The sequence below is a fragment of the Leuresthes tenuis genome, unplaced genomic scaffold, assembly GCF_036924035.1.
Source record: "Leuresthes tenuis unplaced genomic scaffold, fLeuTen1.0.hap1 SCAF_22, whole genome shotgun sequence".
In the NCBI taxonomy this organism is placed as follows: domain Eukaryota; kingdom Metazoa; phylum Chordata; class Actinopteri; order Atheriniformes; family Atherinopsidae; genus Leuresthes; species Leuresthes tenuis.
Genome location: NW_027325376.1, coordinates 3,413,331 through 3,437,645, shown reverse-complemented (window position 1 = coordinate 3,437,645; position 24,315 = coordinate 3,413,331). Strand labels below are relative to the sequence as shown.

The following is a 24,315-nucleotide window of genomic DNA, read 5'->3' as shown; positions in this document are numbered from 1 at the left end:
GACAAATGCAGATTTTTAGCTCAAATAAACCATAACCCAGTGCACATAAAACCTGTTAATCTTGTGAATTCTCTAAATGAAACATTACATTTATCATCTAATAAGATTTAAACAAACGAAACGCATTGAGCTGTTGTGTCTAATAAATAAATACAGAGAAAAAACAGAGATTAGATAAATAGTTTTCAATGAGGTTTGATACCTGTGGTTGAATCTGGATTCATGTTATAGTAGTCAGAGCCGTCCTCCTGATCATCATGTTCTCCTGTTAACGTGAACATATGGAAATATGGAAAAGCACACACCCTCTGTTTTATCTCTGCAGATTATTGATGAGAATGATCACTTTTCATATATTGTGTACTCACTCCTCTCATTCTGATCTTTGAGCTGAATCATAGATGGAACATTAGTGTAAACACCTTCCTCCTGACCTGAAACAATTAATTATTAACACTGAAAATATTCTGTCATCATGTGGTTAGAAACTGAGTTTCAGAAGAAGCTGAAAGTCTGACCATGGAGGAGAGAGGAGTAAACCTGATGCTGAGTTTCATCCTGGTTGGCTGTCTGCAAAGTAGCAGAACCTTTTTCACAAAGAATAAAAAGACATTTGCTGTTACATGGTTTTGTGTTGTACGTTGTTGTCCTGCTGTTCTAATTTATGTCCTCATGAGGCATCGATGTCCTTCAATAATGAAAGAATGAAACATCTAATATCAGAAGAAAAAGGTCTCACCTTTGGATCGTCTGTAGAGACACAGCAGGAGCAGGAGAACAATGAATATGAGTCCAATAATTGGTCCAACGACCATCAGCACAGGAAATGAAGAGCCTTCAGGTCTGGATGCAGCTGCTGTGAGTAATTTAATAAATCAGCACTGATGCACTTAACCATCTGACATCAACTGAAATCATGTTTAAACATGAACAGGTTAGTAGAACAACACATTTAGACTGTGAAGATGTCAGATGATAGAAAACAAATCATTAAAATAATAACTCTCACCTTTAACAGAGATCCAGCTCTGTGGTGAAACCTCCCCTGAATGTTCACACTTGTAGAAACCTTCATCCGACTGTGACACTGCAGAGATCTTCAGCTCCCCTCTGCTGTCACTTTGAAGAAGTGTGCCATTGTGATAGAAAAACACTTTGGAAAGTGTATTTTGTTCTCTGCGTCTGCAGCTCAGACTGACAGAATCTCCCTCAGCTACAGGATGGACGGGGCTCACCAGGATAACACCATCATTACCTGTAAAACAGTCAGAGAACATTAAGTTTCTGTCAGAGATCAGCTGCTGCAGACATTTAGACAAAGCTGACTCACACAGTTAAACTGGCTGAAACTTGATCTTGTGTATTTACAAATTGTATGTGTGTTACCACCTTTTAACAAAGATATAACTCTGTCTACAGCGTCATAAATCCCACAGTAGTTGTTCTGAACCGTGAAAGCTGACATTAACATTTCAAGCTCTCCTGTAAAATAAGACAACAGCAAACCAAAGTTCACCAAAATAATTATAAATATACAGTTTGTGACTGTGTTCTCTTTGAAAATGTTTACTGTGGAAGTTGTTGATGTGATGTTTAGCTGCAGCCGCAGATTAGAAGTCAGGAAGTGACTTGTTGGCTCCACAGTGAGTGGAGACATATTTAATATGGACTCATCTATATGCTAATGAAACATTTTAACATAGGTTCCACTTTCAGGAGCTAAAAGAGCTCTCAGCTGCAATAGAAATGATTTAAATGAAGAACTAATTTTACTTTGTTTCAGATCTGACTTGTTTTTGTGACATTATTTAATCATAATTTAATCTAACTTCATCTCTTTAGGGCTGCCCTTTGTCACCGATTCTGTTCATAATTTTTATGGACAGAATTTCTCGGTGCAGGGCGCTGAGGGGGTCCTGTTTCGACCCCACACTCGGTCCGATTTGGCGACCTCAGAATCGGGTCTCTGCTCTTTGCAGATGATGTGGTTCTGTTAGCGTCGTCGGACCGTGACCTTCAGCTCTCACTGGAGCGGTTTGCAGCCGAATGTGAAGCAGCTGGGATGAGAATCAGCGCCTCCAAACCCCAGTCTGGAGGCGCCAGTCCAAACCCAAAGCCTCCTCAGCCAGAAAAGGGTGGAATGCTCTCTCCGGGTTTCCCAAGTGGAGGAGTTCCAGTATCTCGGGGTCTTGTTCACAGTGAGGGACGAATGAAGTGGGAGATTAAAAGGCGGATCGGTGCGGCGTCAGCAGTGTTGCTCTGCATCGGCCTGTTGTGGTAAAGAAGGAGCTGAGCCAGAAGGCGAAGCTCTCGATTTACCGGTGAATCTACATTCCTACCCACACCTATGGTCACGAGCTGTGGGAAGTGACCGAAAGAACGAGATCGTGAATACAAGCGGCCGAAATGGGTTTCCTCCGCAGGGTGTCTGGGCCTCCCTTAGAGATAGGGTGAGAAGCTCAGTCATCCGGGAGGGGCTCGGAGTAGAACCGCTGCTCCTCTGCATCAAGTGGAGGTGGCTCGGGCATCTGGTTAGGATGCCTCCTGGACGCCTCCCTGGGGAGGTGTTCTGGGCCCGTCCCACTGGGAGGAGACCCCGGGGAAGACCCAGGACACGCTGGAGAGACTATGTCTCTCGGCTGGCCTGGGAACGCTTAAGTTAAGAATGGATTTAAGCTAAATTAATAGACACAGAATTCATTATTTTTCCAGTGAACCTTAAGATCAAACTATGTAGCAGGATTAAGAGACAAAAACTCACCAAGACAGTTCCTGTTGTATGTATATGACATGTACAGGTATAGTAAATGATATGTGATGCTTAAATACAAGAAAAGGTGAAAGAAAAAGAACATTTATCATAACATACTCTGCAAAGTTATGTTGACTGCGTTGCTGAACTCTCCTGATCCAGACTCACACCAGAACACAGCGTTACCAGTCCAGTAAGGTTTTATGTTACATGAGGATCCATTAATTTTCTCCCAGTTTGACTCAGAGCAGTATGACAGGAGTCCTGTTTCTGTAATCCTCGTCACTCTCCACTCAGTAGAATTTCCTTCACAGTTCAGTGACACAGGATCATCTCTGAAGTGTTGAACTCTGTCAGGACTCACTGTGAGAGACGCTGCTGGATGAAGATCTGAAAAACATGTGATGAGATTTCACCAAAGCACAGAGAAATAGAACAAATGCTTCATTCCAGATATTAATTTGGTTTATTTTGTTCTTTAGTTCTGAAGATCAGCGCACACATTTCAACACGTTGATCAAACTGTGATTTCCACCTTAAAAACCTTCAGTGTGTTTTAAATGATAAACTAAGTCAATCTAATCAGCCGTCTTTCAAACATACAAGTGAACCTTTGAGTTTCCAGTATTTCACTGCTTCACCTGATCAGTGTTTTCTTCTTATTAATGTGTGCTGTTCTTCCATTGGTGGAAAATGAATGTAGCTATCATCAACATGAGTATTGGTCTTAAACATCGTGAAGGTCTCTGATAAAAGAATAGTTGAATTAAAGTGAAAGCATCACTTTCAGAAACAAACTGACCTGCAGACCAGACAAACTCTGAGTCACTGTAATAAGTATAATACACTGGGTCTCCTCTCCCAGCTCTACACACATATCCTGCTGTGTGTGTCTGTCCACGAATGATGTAGGAATCATGTTCAGTCCTGTTGTTGCTCTCAGGCAGCAGCTCATAGCTGTAAGACTTTTTAGACCGATCAGGAGCAGCTTTATACCAGTAGAACCTCCATCCTGCAGACAGATGTTCAACCTGACAGCTCAGAGTTACTGAGGCTCCAGGACTCAGCCATGATGGAGACACAGTGAGGACAGGCCGGGGTTTAGCTGCTGGAGAGAGAAAGAACAGATAGAAAAGAAGTCTGTAACCCTGGATTAAAACGCTTTAAATTCATCATTTACATGCAGGACTGATGAGAAACTCAGTGAAATTCTGTTAAAATAATTTCACTCAGTTTACAGTATCTCTTTAAGAAATGACAAATGTCTTCAGTGATTAACATCAAACCCTCCTTCAGACAGAGTGTGTGATACATAACTCCAGACACGGAGTTGAAGGGGAACTCCGGTATTTTTAAACCTAGACCTTATTTCTGGCATGAAATACGTTCATCTACTCTCTGAGAACAGTTTGGTGAAAGCCGGCGTCCTTCGGAAGATATTTAGATAACTGGAGATCCAATGCAAATATTAGCATCTAGCTTCCATGTTGTTGTCCTCCAAGGAAATAGGTGGGCTCAGGGGGCTTTCTACATAGGCTATTTTCTACTTGGATGACGTCATCGATGTGCGCGCTTGTGTACTCCGTGCTCTGAGACGGTCGGCTAACTTCATACATCATTTGCTGCTGCTAGTTTTGTTCAACATGTTAGAATATTTAACAGATTTTGACCACGACTTTGAGTAAGATGGACATTGTTACTGTTTTGAGCCAGAGTATACAGATGAGGAGCTCCTGGAAAGGAGGATGCAGAAGCAGAGAGAGGAAAAGACCGCTGCACGTCCGTGAACTGATGTTAACTGCTGGTGTTCTTGTGGACGATGTTGCCTTTGTTGCTCCAATAAAGACAGATTTAGAGGCTCCATCGTCTATGCCCCCGTCTATGCTCCATTATATGGATCTCGAGGAATCTAAATATCTTCCGAAGGACGCCGACTTTCACCAAACTGTTCTCGGTGAGTAGATGAACGTATTTCATGTAGGAAATAAGGTCTTGGTTTAAAAATACCAGACTTCCCCTTTAAGACAGACATCATCAGCTGCTGTTCATCTAATTCTCTGACACTTTGACTCCTGCAGCACTGAGACAATCAGTTTAGTTTAGTTTCCTTTTGGACATTTCTCTTGTGTCTTTGGTGACTGTCTGACCAACAAGTCCTATAATCCATATGTTCTCACATGTTGTTTGCTCCTAACCTTCGATACAATCCATATGGATGTTCTACAAACTAGCACCCCTACAGGTTACAGGAGGTATTGCACAACTCAGAAATTCATGACCATGCAGGACGTTTGTTGCTGCCTCAAATATGACTCATGTGAGTGTTTCCACATCTGAAGAAACATAATTCTCAAGTGTTTCCTTCAACAAACTCCAAAGTCTTCTTCTGCATTTAGATGCAGAGCTGATGGAGCCATTTATTATTATTAGCCTGAGTGTGGCCTCCTTAAAAATACACTGACAAACAACTGGACTGAAGTCAGAACATCTGCTATAAACTCCTCATAACCTGAAGATCTGCAGCTCTGAACCAATCAGAAGGAGTTTCATATTATGAAGAAGTCGACTTGTAGCCATAGTATCAGACTCAGTGACAAACACTGATGCACACAGTTTATATTCTGTTAGTTTTTGTCATCATACACATCAAACTAAAGACTCTCAGTTTAATATATGAGAGGAATTCAAAATACCAGGTCAGCTGTACAGGTAGTATTTGATAAAAACTCTACATCATAACACGCTGCTGTGCTAAGTGATACTACACCACAGTGTAACATGTACTGCAGCCGCTTGTTCAAAGATATTTTCATTTGAACGGCTGCATAGTCAGAAGTGACATTACATCAGTGATCTGACTGCAGATGCCATGCCGACGGTGCTAATCACCACACCACCCTGCAGCCCCATGAAGACAACATCCATCCATTTTCTATACCGACAGTCCGTTAATCGGGTAGCGGGTGGGCTGGAGCCTATCCCAGCAGTCATCGGGCGAAAGGCGGGGTACACCCTGGACAGGTCGCCAGTCCATCACAGGGCCACATAGAGACAAATGTGACAAACAACCATGCACGCTCACACTTACTCCTACGGACAATTTGGAGTCACCAATTAACCTGACATGCATGTTTTTGGATGGTGGGAGGAAGCCGGAGAACCCGGAGAGAACCCACGCATACACGGGGAGAACCTGCAAACTCCACACAGAAAGGCCCCAGCCAGGGATCGAACCTGGAACCCTCTTGCTGTGAGGTGATGGTGCTAACCACCACACCACCGTGCAGCCCTGAAGACAACATATAAATGTAAAATGTTCAAATAAATTAAACATTTTTAACTTACATGATACAGTTACAGTGATGACATCACTCCACTGTGTGAAATGAAACTGGTCCTTTCTGCCCCGGCAGCTGTATTCTTCACTGTCAGTGACTCTGATCCTGTGTTCACTGGATGTTGGAGGTATATTTAACCTGGCTGGTCTCCATTCATACTCCCACTGAGTTCCTCCACCTCCCTGGATCTCACATCTGGCAGTGACTGTCTCACCTCTGTATATCTGAGGCCAGCTGGGCTGCAGGATCACTGTGGCCTTAATGGAAACTGTTCACATAAAATATACAGTTAGAAGACCAACACACACAGAAAACCCACAGAAATATGCTATGATTCTGTTTCCTGTTATTTGACACAATTCATTTATGTATTTATTTCATAAATCTTTATAAATCTTTAAATAACTGTAATTTGTTTGCTTTTTGCAGCAACATTTCTCAGTATTTACTGACTTACTGATCAGTTATTTCTACAGTTCTTATTTCCATCCTGTTCAGTGCTTTTTCATTATGTTTAACAACAGCACAAAGAGTATAAAGTTCAAGTGTTGAAGTGTTTCAATTCTAAAGGAGATCAACAACAAGAGATTAAGAAAATCCAGATGTAATAAATGAGAAAAGCAGATTCTGCCACTCTTGTGTTGAATCTGAACAAAACATGAAGAGTCTAAAACATCAGAGGTATCAGTAGGAGTTACTGTCATATAATCATTGTTTCATTAATGTTCTTTTTGTTGTTGGTACCAAAATGCTCTTTTCTACATGACTGATAAACAGATGAAGACTTTAAAGAGTGTTTCTTGTTTTATTTCAGAACAAATGAATAAACTCACGAGTTTCCTCAATGGGGACTTTCCTGCTGACTTCTGTGTAGAAACCTGGTTCTCCTCTTCCTCCTCCTCTTCCTCCTCCTCTTCCTCCTCTGCAGTGGTACAGACCTCCCTGTGAGACTGTGATGGCTTCATTGTTTCCTCTGGGCTGAGCTGCAGAATAGTCTGACCCATCTCTGAACCAGTCAAACCTCCATCCATCAGAGCCGTCCACAGAGCAGCTCAGTGCTACACTGCCCCCTGCTGGTATGGTTGTTCTCGGTGCTCTCAGTGTAGCTTTGGGTTTACTTGCTGTTGAGTTCAGAGGACAGAGAGAACAAGTGATTCATCAGTAAGAAACCTGATTCAGTTTGTTACAATATTCACATTTTTAAACATTCACAGACTCATTTAACCACATCCATCAAATAGATGCTACAGTTCACTGTGGGCTGTCTCCTCTTTTCTGAAACAAATCAGTTCATTACTGAACTTCCTGGTGGCGGCTGGATCAGTGTTGGACGGAGAAATGTCTCCTGTTGTCTTACTTAAACAGAACAAACTCAGAGAGGGAAGCAACAGATGATGATAACTACTGTTGCTGTAACAAAGCTGATTATATTTCTGTCTGTAAATTAAATGAAAACCTAAATGCAGACATAACTGAACCTGAATCATGCTCAGATTCAGCTGAAGCTGATGTTGAACATGCAGAAAATCAATGACAGCATTTAAAGAACTGATTCACCTTCGAGTCAAAGAAAGGAAACAGCTTCTTTATCAAGCTTCAGCTGTGCTGCTTAAGAAGTGGAGACAGCTGCTTTACAGAAACTCTACATCCAACCTGCACAATCACGTCCAAGTCAGCTGCAGATGCTGAATTTCAGGTTTCTGTGAGGCAGCAGCCAGCAGCTTTGCTGATGATGGCTCACAGGGTTTTGGTAGTAAGTTGTTCATGTTCTGTTTGTCTGAACCTGCTGGTCTGACAGATGTTTCCTTTCTTTGCTCACTTCAGACCCTCATTTGGCTCAGTTCATGTTCTGTTTATCTGATGTGGTGGAAATGACATTTTAATACGACTTAATCTGCCTTTTGTTTACGGCTGACTGGTGTTTTTCAGGGAAACAGAAAGAATTCAACAATAACTGCTCTGAAATGTTGGCTTTTGTGTGAGTGCTTTGATGAACTGTGCAGCTCTTGTCTGGTTTCAGACCTTTGGATGTTGGTTTATGAGCTGCATCTCTGTGTTGTCTTGCTTCAGCAGCATCTGTTCATCGTGATGTTTGAAGTAAAAGTACTTTTACTTGGGTAAAGCTTTCCAGTGCTCTTTCTGTCCCTCATAAAATAATGAACAGGACATTTTTTAGGATTATCACTTCATTTGGATAAGAGACAGTCAGTTAAAATGCTGCTTTTCAGTTCTTTTGTCATCAAAGTAAAAACGTAACAGCTTCACTTAATGCCATGAAGATAACTATTAGAAGAAGAAGTGTTTCTTGCTTTTTGATGACTCTCACACATACACAGTGTTCACATGGATGAAAGATGTCCAACTTACATGATACATTTACAGTGATGACATCACTCCACTGTGTGAAATGAAACTGGTCCTTTCTGCCCCGGCAGCTGTATTTTTCACTGTCAGTAACTCTGCTGATCCTGAGTTCACTGGATGTTGGAGGTATATTTAACCTGGCTGGTCTCCATTCATACCCCCACTGAGTTCCTCCACCTCCCTGGATCTCACATCTGGCAGTGACTGTCTCACCTCTGAATATCTGAGCCCAGCTGGGCTGCAGGATCACTGTGGCCTTAATGGAAACTGTTCACATAAAATATACAGTTAGAAGACCAACACACACAGAAAACCCACAGAAATATGCTATGATTCTGTTTCCTGTTATTTGACACAATTCATTTATGTATTTATTTCATAAATCTTTATAAATCTTTAAATAACTGTAGTTTATTTGCTTTTTGCAGCAACATTTCTCAGTATTTACTGACTTACTGATCAGTTATTTCTAGAGTTCTTATTTCCATCCTGTTCAGAGCTTTTTCATTATGTTTAACAACAGCACAAAGAGTATAAAGTTCAAGTGTTGAAGTGTTTCAATTCTAAAGCTGATGAACAATAAGAACAAATGAATTAACTCACGAGTTTCCTCAATGGTGGCTTTCCTGCTGACTTCTGTGTAGAAACCTGGTTCTCCTCCTCTTCCTCCTCTGCAGTGGTACAGACCTCCCTGTGAGACTGTGATGGCTTCATTTTTTCCTCTGGGCTGAGCTGCAGAATAGTCTGACCCATCTCTGAACCAGTCAAACCTCCATCCATCAGAGCCCTCCACAGAGCAGCTCAGTGTTACACTGCCCCCTGCTGGTATGGTTGTTATCGGTGCTCTCAGTGTGGCTCTGGGTTTACTTGCTGTTTAAAAATTAATTAATCAGAATGTGACTTGATTCAGTTTGTTTAAATATTACTAACAGGCTGTATCACAAGGACACTGAAACATTTCTTGTTAACAATAAACTAATCATAAAAATAAATGCAGTTGCACACAAATAAAACCTTCAGTTATTTTTGCCTCTTCCACTTATTTCCCTCAAATGTTTCCCTTCACTGCGTGCTGTCTCCTCTTTCTGTTCTCAAACTAAAATAAATCAGTTCATCACTGAGCTTCCTGCCAGCAGCTGGATCAGTGTTGGATGGAGAAATGTTTCTAAATAAGTAAAACACATCAAAACATGATATTTCATAATGAATTGAGGACAGTTTAACTCACATGAAACTTTCAGAGTGAAGCCTTCGCTCCATTCTGTGAAGAAAAAGCCACTTCTACCCATACATCTGTATTCTCTGCTGTTGGACTCTGCGATGATCCTGTATTCTCTGGATGTTGGAGCATTTGTGTTGGTTGGTGTCCATTCATATTCCCACTCTCTGCCATCACCTCCCTGGATCCAACATCTGAGGCTGACTGTCTCACCGCTGAATATCTGAGCCCAGCTGGGCTGCAGGATCACTGTGGCCTTATTGGAAACTATTGACACCAAAAACACAGTTAGGACACAAACAAAAGAGCTGAGAAATAAAACAGAAACACAGGACTGTTTCCAGCTTCACTTCTTCTGCTTTATGGCAAATTATTAAAACAGCTGTAATATTTATACAATGAGAGAACTCATCAGGTGTTTAGAGCTTGAAGTGTGTGACTCCAGCACTTTAAAGGACATTTTAACATAACCGCAGGCTGATTTTCTAATAAAACATCTGCAAAGTTTCTGGAGCTTCAGTTTACACACCTCAAAGTCACAATGAAACAAGAACAGATGCAACAGTCTGGAGTTAAAATGAAAGCTGTTTTCCCTTCCAACAGAGTTTGTCATCAGCAGTTTCACAGCTGAATGATCTTTAATCTTTTATCCACTGGTTGTGTCTGTAACCTTGTTGTTCTTACACACCAAACTAAAACTTGTTCTTATTCATGTAGATGAGGTCAAATCCTGGGATTAAATTATTAATTTCATAGTTTTTAATAATGTGTTCAAAATGGATTTTCTCCTGTTCTCAGATTCCATGATGTTTTATTCCAAATTAAATTTATAAACTCACCAGTTTGATAAATGATGACGGTGTCACTCGTAGATGTGACTGAGTTAGTCCCACTTTTATACCCTCTGCAGATGTATTTGCCTCCCTCTGAGACACTGAAAACTCCATCAATGTCATATTTTATGAGCTGATATCCAGATGAGGTACGTCTCCAGAGGACATAATGTAAGCCTGCAGGATCCTTCACAGAACAGGTCAGCGTCACACTGCCCCCTGCTGGTATGATGTTACTGTCTGCTGTCAGATTGGGTATGACTTTAAGTTCTGTAAGTTAGAAAAAACATGATGGGAATCGTCTCTTAAACCTTTCACAGATGTCAGAATGAAACTGTTTACGAGGCATTTACTTCAACTGCTACAAATTTGTGTTTTCATTAGATGCATTTTTGTTTTATTTATTTTTCTTATCTAATGAGAGTCCCTATAACAGAGTTAAAAATACCACATCTGGACAAAGATAAACGAGAGGATAATTAGCAGATAAATACGGTACTGAATATAAATATGAGACCAAAGCAGAGAGGGAAGTTTGTCTGACCTTCAGCATATCCATCGATGGGTGTTCTGAGCACTACAATAAAGATTAAAACTGGGTTAGATTTGTTAACCTGACAGAGAATCTAAAGTTAATCAGATGAAAAACACTCTGGGTCAACAACAGAAGAACAAAAAGGAATTAAGTACAGAAAATATTAAAGAAATTATGTTTACCATGATAACTAAATCATAAATGAAACAATCCACATGTAACTTGCATTCTGCTCCTCTAAACTAAAGCAACAGTTTTTCATAGAATCATGTCTGCTCTCCTCAATCTCACACAGAAACACAATGAACCAAAGACTCACTGTAATTCTCTCTATTCAGAAACATTTCCTTTAATCTGCCGACAGAAAGGCAGTGATGTACTTACAGAAAAAGCCCAGCACACCGAGCAAAGTGTGCCCCATCCTCACATCCAACCCTGCTGCACAGCCGATCAGAAAGTCGTCTGCTTCACTCGAACAAAACGTATGAAGAAGTTACAACTAATACGTGTGCGAGAACTAAAGCTTTCAAACTTCTGCCCCCTTTTTGCCCTCCTTTGCTTCCTTCCTTTTTACACTGAACTCAGATAGTATCAGTAGTTCTGATCACAGCAGTTGTTTGACGAATCATTTCCTGTCCAATTCAGACATAAATGAACTTCTTTAATGTGCAAAGGTCTGATCCTGGTTTATAAAAATATAAAGATTTAACAAGCATAGCAGTAAATATGGATAAGGAAAGTTTTGTGTGGAAACATGTTCATTTTTGCAGTTCTGCCATTGAGGTTTGCATAAAACATTTTATCCTTTCTGCTGTTTTTCCTGTTGCATGCTCTTCTGTTGGTGCATGCTCTACCTTAAATATGACATCATTGATACAGTTACTTCCTCACCACCCCCATGCAGCTGGCTCTCACACTGCTCTGCTGACCTACTATGCAAAGGTTTTCACACGCTGCTAAGCGATGGCGGCGACTCTCGCGGTGGAGCCTGTGAGCGTCTTCCGTCTCAAAAGTCTCAGGTAAAGCAGAGCTCTCAAGACTCATGCATTGAGCGTGACAGTCGCGCTTTTTGGTCTTTTGTCACGCACTCCCGCCACACATTGTATTTCTCACGCTGAAAAAAAATTAATCTAATCTAATTTATCTATCATATAGATATCGCTATGGAAACGGAAGGAAACAAGCACATCTCCCATAACATAATGCAGCTACCCCTTTCATCGAGGCAGGGAAAAGTAAAATGACAGAGGCGAAAAAAGATAAAATGTTGGTGCATTCCTGAAATTAAAGTGTTACTGCAGCCAAAGCCAGTTGTACTGTATTTGTACGATTTATAACTGGATGAGAATCGATAAGAGAATCGATAAGGAACCGAATTGATAAGTGATATAGATAATGGAACTGGAATTGCTAAATTCTTAACAATTCCCATCCCTACTCATGTCTGGCCCTGAATCTGTGTTTTCCAGGTTCAGCACCATGGACAGAGACAGTCACATGTTGAACAATAATGTTAGAAACTAAGTAATGAAGTTGTTATTAAAGTCCTCTGATCAGCTGTTCATAATCTGTGACCACAGACAATTTAGAAGTATTAAGATGGCATTAATTCAATTTAAAGTCATTTTCCGGCTGGTATATATACTCTATAAACTCATCTCCCAATCGTAAACTTAGGTTTTTTAAGTTTTTGCCAATAAATCTGTCTTGCATCCATCATTTTCTATGATTTCTCTCAAACAAATAAAAGCTTTGGTTTGGTCTTTATTCTCGCCTTGTCTTTTGCTTTTCCACTCTTTGTCCTTGCTACTTCTGATCACTTAATTTTCATCTTTATTTGGTATGTTGAAAGTATCTCTCAGTCTCTTCTTAACTCTGTGTGTTACGGTGAATGGGTGTTGGCATCTCATCTGTTGGCATGTGACATAGGACCATAAAGCTTAAAAAATTTGCTGCAGGAAAACACAGCTGTGAAGTGTGGTCTTTCAGCCTCCTGCTGCAGGTCAGTTTCAGGTCCAGGAATGTGCATAATGAATGCCAGTGTGCTTTCAGAACCAGTCAGAAGGACCTTATTTACGCTCCTCTCTCATGCTGCTTTATTGTTCATCATTTAGCTCACACATGAACACTGATTTTGATAAATAAATCATCTATCAAATTATTAAAAAACACTGAAATATATAAACTAAGCTAATGTCACTGTGTGAATTCTTCAATTAGTGAAACAGACTGTCGCTGCATATCTTTCAGAGTTTTCGACATCCCTTATCTGCTCGTAGGCACATGAGCTCTGAATGTGTTGTAATTCTCGCTGTCATGCTCCTTTGCATGTGAGGAGGAACTTAAAAGTTGCCCCGTCAGTTTGATCTTACGCCATGGAAGCCATGCACTTTTCGAAACAACAAAGCGATCTATGCTGTATATTAGGGTTTTATATCAGTTTCTGGGGTGTCAGAGTTAAAAAGAAAAGCATTTCCGATGAGAAATGTTCACAGAATCTTTTTTAAGCTGTCAGAAATGCATGATTTCAAAGAAACATTCAATGCTTTTAATTCCCTTTCGTCAAATTTTGACAGGTGACCTTTAGATGACTAACTTATTGTTTGTCAGTATTAATGAATAAGGCAAAAAAAACTGAAAAACTCTCTACTACTACTATTGCTACATTTGTTTTTCAAGACGTTTGTTCTTTATCAATAAAGACGATAAAGTCTAATATGTTGTAAATTTCTATTTGATGGATGTAGTTAAATGATTCTGTGAATATTTTAAAAAGTGGCTTTTAACGGCTTCGTCACTTTCAAATGAATAATTCATTGTCCTTTTTTCTCCAACCACACTGACAGCACCGAGAACAACCATACCAGCAGGGGGCAGTGTAGCACTGAGCTGCTCTGTGGACGGCTCTGATGGATGGAGGTTTGACTGGTTCAGAGATGGGTCAGACTATTCTGCAGCTCAGCCCGGAGGAAACAATGAAGCCATCACAGTCTCACAGGGAGGTCTGTACCACTGCAGAGGAGGAAGAGGAGGAGGAAGAGGAGGAGGAAGAGGAGGAGGAAGAGGAGAACCAGAATCTGTCTTCTATACAGAAGACAGTAATGAAGTCCCCATTGAGAAAACTTGTGAGTTTATTCATTTGTTCTGAAATAAAACAAGAAACACTCTTTAAAGTCTTCATCTGTTTATCAGTCATGTAGAAAAGAGCATTTTGGTACCAACAACAAAAAAGAACATTAATGAAACAATGATTATATGACAGTAACTCCTACTGATACCTCTGATGTTTTAGACTCTTCATGTTTTGTTCAGATTCAACACAAGAGTGGCAGAATCTGCTTTTCTCATTTATTACATCTGGATTTTCTTAATCTCTTATTGTTGATCAGCTTTAGAATTGAAACACTTCAACACTTGAACTTTATACTCTTTGTGCTGTTGTTAAACATAATGAAAAAGCTCTGAACAGGATGGAAATAAGAACTGTAGAAATAACTGATCAGTAAGTCAGTAAATACTGAGAAATGTTGCTGCAAAAAGCAAACAAACTACAGTTATTTAAATATTTATGTTTTATTCAGATTTAATCTATGACATCTGGATTTTGTTATCTGTCAACGTGACAATTTTAGCACTTTATCTTTACCTTTGTTGTGTTGTTTCTTCACACCAAACTTTGATTCAATGGAAATACATACAAGGCTTTTCAGAACATGACAAAAAAAAAGATATGAATAAAAATCCTTCAAAGAAAGTGAATAAAAATTTAGAAATAACTGGTCAAAGTAAATACTGAGAGAAATGTTGCTCCTAAAACTGTGTGAATGTAATGACTCGATTTGTAAAGATAGTTATAGCCGTACAAATCTAAACCTGTATGATACAAAGTAAGAATGAATTCAACTTTATTCCTATTATCAACTGTATTTTTTCAGTGAAAAAAATATATTCTATTTAATTTGCAGACCTCTCAGCCATGAGTAGATTACAAGTAGAAAATTAGTACAGTTAATTAGAATCATACTTGTGTTAGTTTTCTCTGTGTGTTATGGATTAGAGGCTTCTTCATTATATGAAACTCCTTCTGATTGGTTCAGAGCTGCAGATCTTCAGGTTATGAGGAGTTTATAACAGATGTTCTGGCTTCAGTCCAGTTGTTTGTCAGTGTATTTGGAAGGAGGCCACACTCAGGCTAATAATAATAAATGTCTCCATCTGCTCTGCATCCTAAATGCAGAAGAAGACTTTGGAGTTTGTTGAAGGAAACACTTGAGAATGATGTTTGTTCAGATGTGGAAACACTCACATGAGTCATATTTGAGGCAGCAACAAACGTCCTGCATGGTCATGAATTTCTGAGTTGTGCAATACCTCCTGTAACCTGTAGGGGTGCTAGTTTGTAGAACATCCATATGGATTGTATCGAAGGTTAGGAGCAAACAACATATGAGAACATATGGATTAGAGGACTTGTTTAACTGCAAGCTTAAAAATAATAAAACAACTAAACTAAAGGCAAAACAATCTTAACACTTCTCTTGTGTAGGATTCTTCAGTTCTGAAGTCAGACAAGCACATTTGACAAAATGAAGAGATTTAAAGCAGTAAAATCTGCTAATTCATCATCAGTCATACAGATGACTTGAATTACACAGCGTTGGCTGGAGTCCACTGAGGTCTGGCCCTGGATCTGTGTTTATTTTTCATCTTCAGCACCATGGACAGAGACAGCCAGAGCTTTGAATAATGTTAGAAATGAAGTAATAAAGTTGTTATGAAAGTCTTCTGAACAGCTGTTCGGGATTTGTGACCACAGACAATTTAGAAGTGTTTAGATTGTTTTGCCTTTAGTTTAGTTATTCTATCATTTTTAAGCTTGCAATTAAAAATAAGAAACACTATAAAACACTAATAACACGTGTATGATTCGGATGTGTTTTCTGAGGCCATGTTTTCACTTGTATAATCTTAGAAATAAAAATTATATATAATTCTGTTATTTATATCAAGAACATTAGTAACATTTGATGGAGTTAGTGAGCACATTATTGTGTGTCCAGGGTCTCTTAGTGGGAGTTTCAGATGGATGTCTGCAACAGTTCAGGAGTGAGAGGAGTAAACAGGGAGAGATAACACAGTGTGGTATGAGCACAGATGAGGTGAAGATCCTGCAGCTTATCACATCAGTAAGAGTCTCCTCACAGGCAGGTATAACTAAAAATAATGAATCAACAGGTTTGAAAAACATGGAAAGTAAATTATTTGATTTCTTAAGGCTTCTTTAATGCAAAGAGGAAAAATGCTGTCATGCATTCTGGCAGCATGTTGATGTAATGATGAGCTCAAGTTCAGTCAATGTGTGTTTTTCATGTTCAGCACCATGGACAGAGACAGTCGGAGCTTTGAATAATGTTAGAAATTAAGTTATTATTAAAATCCTCTGATCAGCTGTTCAGGAACTGTGACTGCAGACAATTAAGAAGTGTTAAGATTGATTTGCCTTTAATTTAGTTGTTTTTATTATTTTTCAGTGTACAATTGAAAATAAGAAACACCATAAAAACACTAATAACATGTGATTCGGATGTGTTTTTTGAGGTTTAAGTTGTCTTTTCTGACATTTTTAGATCATTCCACAACTTTGAAAGCTCAAACCTTTTTCTGTTCAATTAATGTCAATTAAAAAAGAAGAAAATGGGCTGATGTGGTGGTTAGCATCGTGGTTAGCATCGTTGTTAGCATCGTGGTTGGCACCGTCACCCCACAGCAAGAGGGTTCCAGGTTTGATTCCCAGCTGGGTCCTTTCTTTATGGACTTTGCATGTTCTTCCTGTGTATGCATGTTAGGTTAATTGGTGTCTCTAAATCGTCCCTAAGAGTGAGTGTGAGTATGTCTCATTTGTCCCTGCCTCTCGCTCAGTGGCAGCTGGGATAGGCTCCAGCCCCCCTGCGACACTAAATTAGATTAAACAGGTATAGAAAATGGATGGAAAAGTGGCAGGATTTATGGTCAAAAAATGTATTTTATGTTGAATAAGAGCTGACTGCAAAGAGGTTAGATAAAGAATGAACACATTTAATATAACTGATCAGCCATGTGAACAGTTTTGCTGAAAAATTATAAGAAAACACTCTGTATGCAGTAAAACCAAACAAGATCTTTTGGTGAAACTTCAGGATATAACTCCTTCTGTTGTGCGGTTACACAGTTTAATTAAAGACACAGCAGAGATAAATGAGCTGAATGCACAGTTGTGTACTGCTTTGACTACCTGAGTGTCTTAAATCAGCATCGTGGCACGTTAAACAACAGATCCAACATATATCTGGGTGAGTTTTGAAATGAGACCCAACCACATGCATTCAGAAACTCTGGCAGCTCAGGATGGATTTCAGGATGTCTAATATGTCACTGTTACAACCCAGCTTGTGTCCTGCAATATAAAATAGAGACTGACCACAGTTTAAAGAAGTAAAAGCTTTATTTTCTTCCAAAAGAAGTGAAAAAAGTTCATATTACGGTCCAAGATTAAAGAACAAGATTTACAGGTGCAGCCATTAAAAAATAGGACAATTAAACCAATAAACTATCCAAAGACTCCAGCTGCCAGGTCTGAAAAATGTGATCCAATCACAGCGGCACAGTCTGACAGAAGTAGCAAAATAATCACAAAAGATACACATTCATTAACACAAAGATATAACGTTCTCTCATCACTATTCATTCTAATTAAACTTAACTTAAATAAAGAGTTAAATGAACACGTCTCTGCAGATGTGATCAGATTTAACAGATGCACCTGATGAAGTGGCTGCTGAATTTATGGAGCTCTGCTGCCGAAGCATGAGTGCAGTTTATCATCTGTGCTTCTCTTCTTTGGTCGATGATTTCCTCTTATGGACCTGAAACAAAATCACAACAAACAGCTGGAAAACAGACACAATTATCAGTTATATGTCAGGGTCTATCTGACATTCTGATTCATGAGCAAACATTTGTGGGATCAAATTATCTTGATGTTGAATTTTCTTCAGTGACATTTTGAAATGTTTTACAATGAAATAAATTAGGACTTCAAATAAAGGAGGAAGTGGACAAATGCAGATTTTTAGCTCAAATAAACCATAACCCAGTGCACATAAAACCTGTTAATCTTGTGAATTCTCTAAATGAAACATTACATTTATCATCTAATAAGATTTAAACAAACGAAACGCATTGAGCTGTTGTGTCTAATAAATAAATACAGAGAAAAAACAGAGATTAGATAAATAGTTTTCAATGAGGTTTGATACCTGTGGTTGAATCTGGATTCATGGTATAGTAGTCAGAGCCGTCCTCCTGATCATCATGTTCTCCTGTTAACGTGAACATATGGAAATATGGAAAAGCACACACCCTCTGTTTTATCTCTGCAGATTATTGATGAGAATGATCACTTTTCATATATTGTGTACTCACTCCTCTCATTCTGATCTTTGAGCTGAATCATAGATGGAACATTAGTGTAAACACCTTCCTCCTGACCTGAAACAATAAGGTCATTATTGACTTTAATTTTGATCACAGTTATTTTATAAGTGAAACTTCCAGCAGCTCAGTGTTATAGTCAAAGTTTAAACTGTACCATCTGCAGAGGTTTCACATCCTCTGACTGTTTCATAGACACAAAGATCTCCTGCAGGTCAGAAAAAGTCAAACACAGTTAAATGAGTCAATATAATGAAAATAATGTGTTAATCATCATGTGGTTAGAAACTGAGTTTCAGAAGAAGCTGAAAGTCTGACCATGGAGGAGAGAGGAGTAAACCTGATGCTGAGTTTCATCCTGGTTGGCTGTCTGCAAAGTAGCAGAACCTTTTTCACAAAGAATAAAAAGACATTTGCTGTTACATGGTTTTGTGTTGTACGTTGTTGTCCTGCTGTTCTAATTTATGTCCTCATGAGGCATCGATGTCCTTCAATAATGAAAGAATGAAACATCTAATATCAGAAGAAAAAGGTCTCACCTTTGGATCGTCTGTAGAGACACAGCAGGAGCAGGAGAACAATGAATATGAGTCCAATAATTGGTCCAACGACCATCAGCACAGGAAATGAAGAGCCTTCAGGTCTGGATGCAGCTGCTGTGAGTAATTTAATAAATCAGCACTGATGCACTTAACCATCTGACATCAACTGAAATCATGTTTAAACATGAACAGGTTAGTAGAACAACACATTTAGACTGTGAAGATGTCAGATGATAGAAAACAAATCATTAAAATAATAACTCTCACCTTTAACAGAGATCCAGCTCTGTGGTGAAACCTCCCCTGAATGTTCACACTTGTAGAAACCTTCATCCGACTGTGACACTGCAGAGATCTTCAGCTCCCCTCTGCTGTCACTTTGAAGAAGTGTGCCATTGTGATAGAAAAACACTTTGGAAAGTGTATTTTGTTCTCTGCGTCTGCAGCTCAGACTGACAGAATCTCCCTCAGCTACAGGATGGACGGGGCTCACCAGGATAACACCATCATTACCTGTAAAACAGTCAGAGAACATTAAGTTTCTGTCAGAGATCAGCTGCTGCAGACATTTAGACAAAGCTGACTCACACAGTTAAACTGGCTGAAACTTGATCTTGTGTATTTACAAATTGTATGTGTGTTACCACCTTTTAACAAAGATATAACTCTGTCTACAGCGTCATAAATCACACAGTAGTTGTTCTGAACCGTGAAAGCTGACATTAACATTTCAAGCTCTCCTGTAAAATAAGACAACAGCAAACCAAAGTTCACCAAAATAATTATAAATATACAGTTTGTGACTGTGTTCTCTTTGAAAATGTTTACTGTGGAAGTTGTTGATGTGATGTTTAGCTGCAGCCACAGATTAGAAGTCAGGAAGTGACTTGTTGGCTCCACAGTGAGTGGAGACATATTTAATATGGACTCATCTATATGCTAATGAAACATTTTAACATAGGTTCCACTTTCAGGAGCTAAAAGAGCTCTCAGCTGCAATAGAAATGATTTAAATGAAGAACTAATTTTACTTTGTTTCAGATCTGACTTGTTTTTGTGACATTATTTAATCATAATTTAATCTAACTTCATCTCTTTAGGGCTGCCCTTTGTCACCGATTCTGTTCATAATTTTTATGGACAGAATTTCTCGGTGCAGGGCGCTGAGGGGGTCCTGTTTCGACCCCACACTCGGTCCGATTTGGCGACCTCAGAATCGGGTCTCTGCTCTTTGCAGATGATGTGGTTCTGTTAGCGTCGTCGGACCGTGACCTTCAGCTCTCACTGGAGCGGTTTGCAGCCGAATGTGAAGCAGCTGGGATGAGAATCAGCGCCTCCAAACCCCAGTCTGGAGGCGCCAGTCCAAACCCAAAGCCTCCTCAGCCAGAAAAGGGTGGAATGCTCTCTCCGGGTTTCCCAAGTGGAGGAGTTCAAGTATCTCGGGGTCTTGTTCACAGTGAGGGACGAATGAAGTGGGAGATTAAAAGGCGGATCGGTGCGGCGTCAGCAGTGTTGCGGGCTCTGCATCGGCCTGTTGTGGTAAAGAAGGAGCTGAGCCAGAAGGCGAAGCTCTCGATTTACCGGTGAATCTACATTCCTACCCACACCTATGGTCACGAGCTGTGGGAAGTGACCGAAAGAACGAGATCGTGAATACAAGCGGCCGAAATGGGTTTCCTCCGCAGGTTTCTGGGCCTCCCTTAGAGATAGGGTGAGAAGCTCAGTCATCCGGGAGGGGCTCGGAGTAGAACCGCTGCTCCTCTGCATCAAGTGGAGGTGGCTCGGGCATCTGGTTAGGATGCCTCCTGGACGCCTCCCTGGGGAGGTGTTCTGGGCCCGTCCCACTGGGAGGAGACCCCGGGGAAGACCCAGGACACGGTGGAGAGACTATGTCTCTCGGCTGGCCTGGGAACGCTTAAGTTAAGAATGGATTTAAGCTAAATTAATAGACACAGAATTCATTATTTTTCCAGTGAACCTTAAGATCAAACTATGTAGCAGGATTAAGAGACAAAAACTCACCAAGACAGTTCCTGTTGTATGTATATGACATGTACAGGTATAGTAAATGATATGTGATGCTTAAATACAAGAAAAGGTGAAAGAAAAAGAACATTTATCATAACATACTCTGCAAAGTTATGTTGACTGCGTTGCTGAACTCTCCTGATCCAGACTCACACCAGAACACAGCGTTACCAGTCCAGTAAGGTTTTATGTTACATGAGGATCCATTAATTTTCTCCCAGTTTGACTCAGAGCAGTATGACAGGTATCCTGTTTCTGTAATCATCGTCACTCTCCACTCAGTAGAATTTCCTTCACAGTTCAGTGACACAGGATCATCTCTGAAGTGTTGAACTCTGTCAGGACTCACTGTGAGAGACGCTGCTGGATGAAGATCTGAAAAACATGTGATGAGATTTCACCAAAGCACAGAGAAATAGAACAAATGCTTCATTCCAGATATTAATTTGGTTTATTTTGTTCTTTAGTTCTGAAGATCAGCGCACACATTTCAACACGTTGATCAAACTGTGATTTCCACCTTAAAAACTATCACTAGGAATGTAGCTATCATCAACATGAGTATTGGTTTTAAACATCGTGAAGGTCTCTGATAAAAGAATAGTTGAATTAAAGTGAAAGCATCACTTTCAGAAACAAACTGACCTGCAGACCAGACAAACTCTGTGTTACTGTAATAAGTGTAATACTCTGGGTCTCCTCTCCCAGCTCTACACACATATCCTGCTGTGTGTGTCTGTCCATGAATGATGTAGGAATCATGTTCAGTCCTGTTGTTGCTCTCAGGCAGCAGCTCATAGCTGTAAGACTTTTTAGACCGATCAGGAGCAGCTTTATACCAGTAGAACCTCCATCCTGCAGACGGATGTTCAACCTGACAGCTCAGAGTCACTGAGGCTCCAGGACTCAGCCATGATGGAGACACAGTGAGGACAGGCCGGGGTTTAGCTGCTGGAGAGAGAAAGAACAGATAGAAAAGAAGTCTGTAACCCTGGATTAAAAAGCTTTAAATTCATCATTTACATGCAGGACTGATGAGAAACTCAGTGAAATTCTGTGAAAATAATTTCACTCAGCTTACAGTATCTCTTTAAGAAATGACAAATGTCTTCAGTGATTAACATCAAACCCTCCTTCAGACAGAGTGTGTGATACATAACTCCAGACACGGAGTTGAAGGGGAACTCCGGTATTTTTAAACCTAGACCTTATTTCTGGCATGAAATACGTTCATCTACTCTCTGAGAACAGTTTGGTGAAAGTCGGCGTCCTTCGGAAGATATTTAGATAACTGGAGATCCAATGCAAATATTAGCATCTAGCTTCCATGTTGTTGTCCTCCAAGGAAATAGGTGAGCTCAGGGGGCTTTCTACATAGGCTATTTTCTACTTGGATGACGTCATCGATGTGCGCGCTTGTGTACTCCGTGCTCTGAGACGGTCGGCTAACTTCATACATCATTTGCTGCTGCTAGTTTTGTTCAACATGTTAGAATATTTAACAGATTTTGACCACGACTTTGAGTAAGATGGACATTGTTACTGTTTTGAGCCAGAGTATACAGATGAGGAGCTCCTGGAAAGGAGGATGCAGAAGCAGAGAGAGGAAAAGACCGCTGCACGTCCGTGAACTGATGTTAACTGCTGGTGTTCTTGTGGACGATGTTGCCTTTGTTGCTCCAATAAAGACAGATTTAGAGGCTCCATCGTCTATGCCCCCGTCTATGCTCCATTATATGGATCTCGAGGAATCTAAATATCTTCCGAAGGACGCCGACTTTCACCAAACTGTTCTCGGTGAGTAGATGAACGTATTTCATGTAGGAAATAAGGTCTTGGTTTAAAAATACCAGACTTCCCCTTTAAGACAGACATCATCAGCTGCTGTTCATCTAATTCTCTGACACTTTGACTCCTGCAGCACTGAGACAATCAGTTTAGTTTAGTTTCCTTTTGGACATTTCTCTTGTGTCTTTGGTGACTGTCTGACCAACAAGTCCTATAATCCATATGTTCTCACATGTTGTTTGCTCCTAACCTTCGATACAATCCATATGGATGTTCTACAAACTAGCACCCCTACAGGTTACAGGAGGTATTGCACAACTCAGAAATTCATGACCATGCAGGACGTTTGTTGCTGCCTCAAATATGACTCATGTGAGTTTTTCCACATCTGAAGAAACATAATTCTCAAGTGTTTCCTTCAACAAACTCCAAAGTCTTCTTCTGCATTTAGATGCAGAGCAGATGGAGCCATTTATTATTATTAGCCTGAGTGTGGCCTCCTTAAAAATACACTGACAAACAACTGTACTGAAGTCAGAACATCTGCTATAAACTCCTCATAACCTGAAGATCTGCAGCTCTGAACCAATCAGAAGGAGTTTCATATTATGAAGAAGTCGACTTGTAGCCATAGTATCAGACTCAGTGACAAACACTGATGCACACAGTTTATATTCTGTTAGTTTTTGTCATCATATACATCAAACTAAAGACTCTCAGTTTAATATATGAGAGGAATTCAAAATACCAGGTCAGCTGTACAGGTAGTATTTGATAAAAACTCTACATCATAACACGCTGCTGTGCTAAGTGATACTACACCACAGTGTAACATGTACTGCAGCCGCTTGTTCAAAGATATTTTCATTTGAACGGCTGAATAGTCAGAAGTGACATTACATCAGTGATCTGACTGCAGATGCCATGCCGACGGTGCTAATCACCACACCACCCTGCAGCCCCATGAAGACAACATATAAATGTAAAATGTTCAAATAAATTAAACATTTTTAACTTACATGATACAGTTACAGTGATGACATCACTCCACTGTGTGAAATGAAACTGGTCCTTTCTGCCCCGGCAGCTGTATTCTTCACTGTCAGTGACTCTGATCCTGTGTTCACTGGATGTTGGAGGTATATTTAACCTGGCTGGTCTCCATTCATACTCCCACTGAGTTCCTCCACCTCCCTGGATCTCACATCTGGCAGTGACTGTCTCACCTCTGTATATCTGAGGCCAGCTGGGCTGCAGGATCACTGTGGCCTTAATGGAAACTGTTCACATAAAATATACAGTTAGAAGACCAACACACACAGAAAACCCACAGAAATATGCTATGATTCTGTTTCCTGTTATTTGACACAATTCATTTATGTATTTATTTCATAAATCTTTATAAATCTTTAAATAACTGTAGTTTATTTGCTTTTTGCAGCAACA

The 24,315-nt window shown here is 40.0% G+C and overlaps 2 protein-coding genes and 1 long non-coding RNA gene across 3 annotated transcripts in view; 1 reads left to right on the top strand and 2 right to left on the bottom strand.

Moving 5' to 3' along the window:
• Positions 1 to 24,315, top strand: part of LOC140282344 (uncharacterized) — a 112,304-nt gene that overhangs the window by 46,385 nt on the left and 41,604 nt on the right. The gene's annotated exons all lie outside the window — the stretch shown is intronic.
• The window catches only part of LOC140282297 (basement membrane-specific heparan sulfate proteoglycan core protein-like), a 48,289-nt gene that overhangs the window by 19,437 nt on the left and 4,537 nt on the right, over positions 1 to 24,315 (bottom strand). The window contains exons 7-22 of the mRNA XM_072376883.1: positions 23,889 to 24,149; positions 21,727 to 22,029; positions 21,184 to 21,456; positions 19,321 to 19,566; positions 9,683 to 9,940; positions 9,058 to 9,324; positions 8,458 to 8,721; positions 6,924 to 7,211; positions 6,098 to 6,358; positions 3,555 to 3,857; positions 2,870 to 3,142; positions 1,010 to 1,255; positions 740 to 750; positions 519 to 570; positions 369 to 434; positions 203 to 265 (exon numbers count right to left, since the gene is read on the bottom strand). Of these exons, the coding sequence (XP_072232984.1) occupies positions 203 to 265; positions 369 to 434; positions 519 to 570; positions 740 to 750; positions 1,010 to 1,255; positions 2,870 to 3,142; positions 3,555 to 3,857; positions 6,098 to 6,358; positions 6,924 to 7,211; positions 8,458 to 8,721; positions 9,058 to 9,324; positions 9,683 to 9,940; positions 19,321 to 19,566; positions 21,184 to 21,456; positions 21,727 to 22,029; positions 23,889 to 24,149 (3,435 nt within the window). The remainder of the gene's footprint in view (positions 1 to 202; positions 266 to 368; positions 435 to 518; positions 571 to 739; positions 751 to 1,009; positions 1,256 to 2,869; positions 3,143 to 3,554; positions 3,858 to 6,097; positions 6,359 to 6,923; positions 7,212 to 8,457; positions 8,722 to 9,057; positions 9,325 to 9,682; positions 9,941 to 19,320; positions 19,567 to 21,183; positions 21,457 to 21,726; positions 22,030 to 23,888; positions 24,150 to 24,315) is intronic.
• On the bottom strand, positions 18,370 to 18,902 carry LOC140281548 (uncharacterized). The gene is made up of 4 exons (XR_011909775.1): positions 18,830 to 18,902; positions 18,669 to 18,719; positions 18,503 to 18,568; positions 18,370 to 18,399 (listed from the first exon to the last, which is right to left on the bottom strand). It is a non-coding gene; the product is annotated as an uncharacterized lncRNA (long non-coding RNA).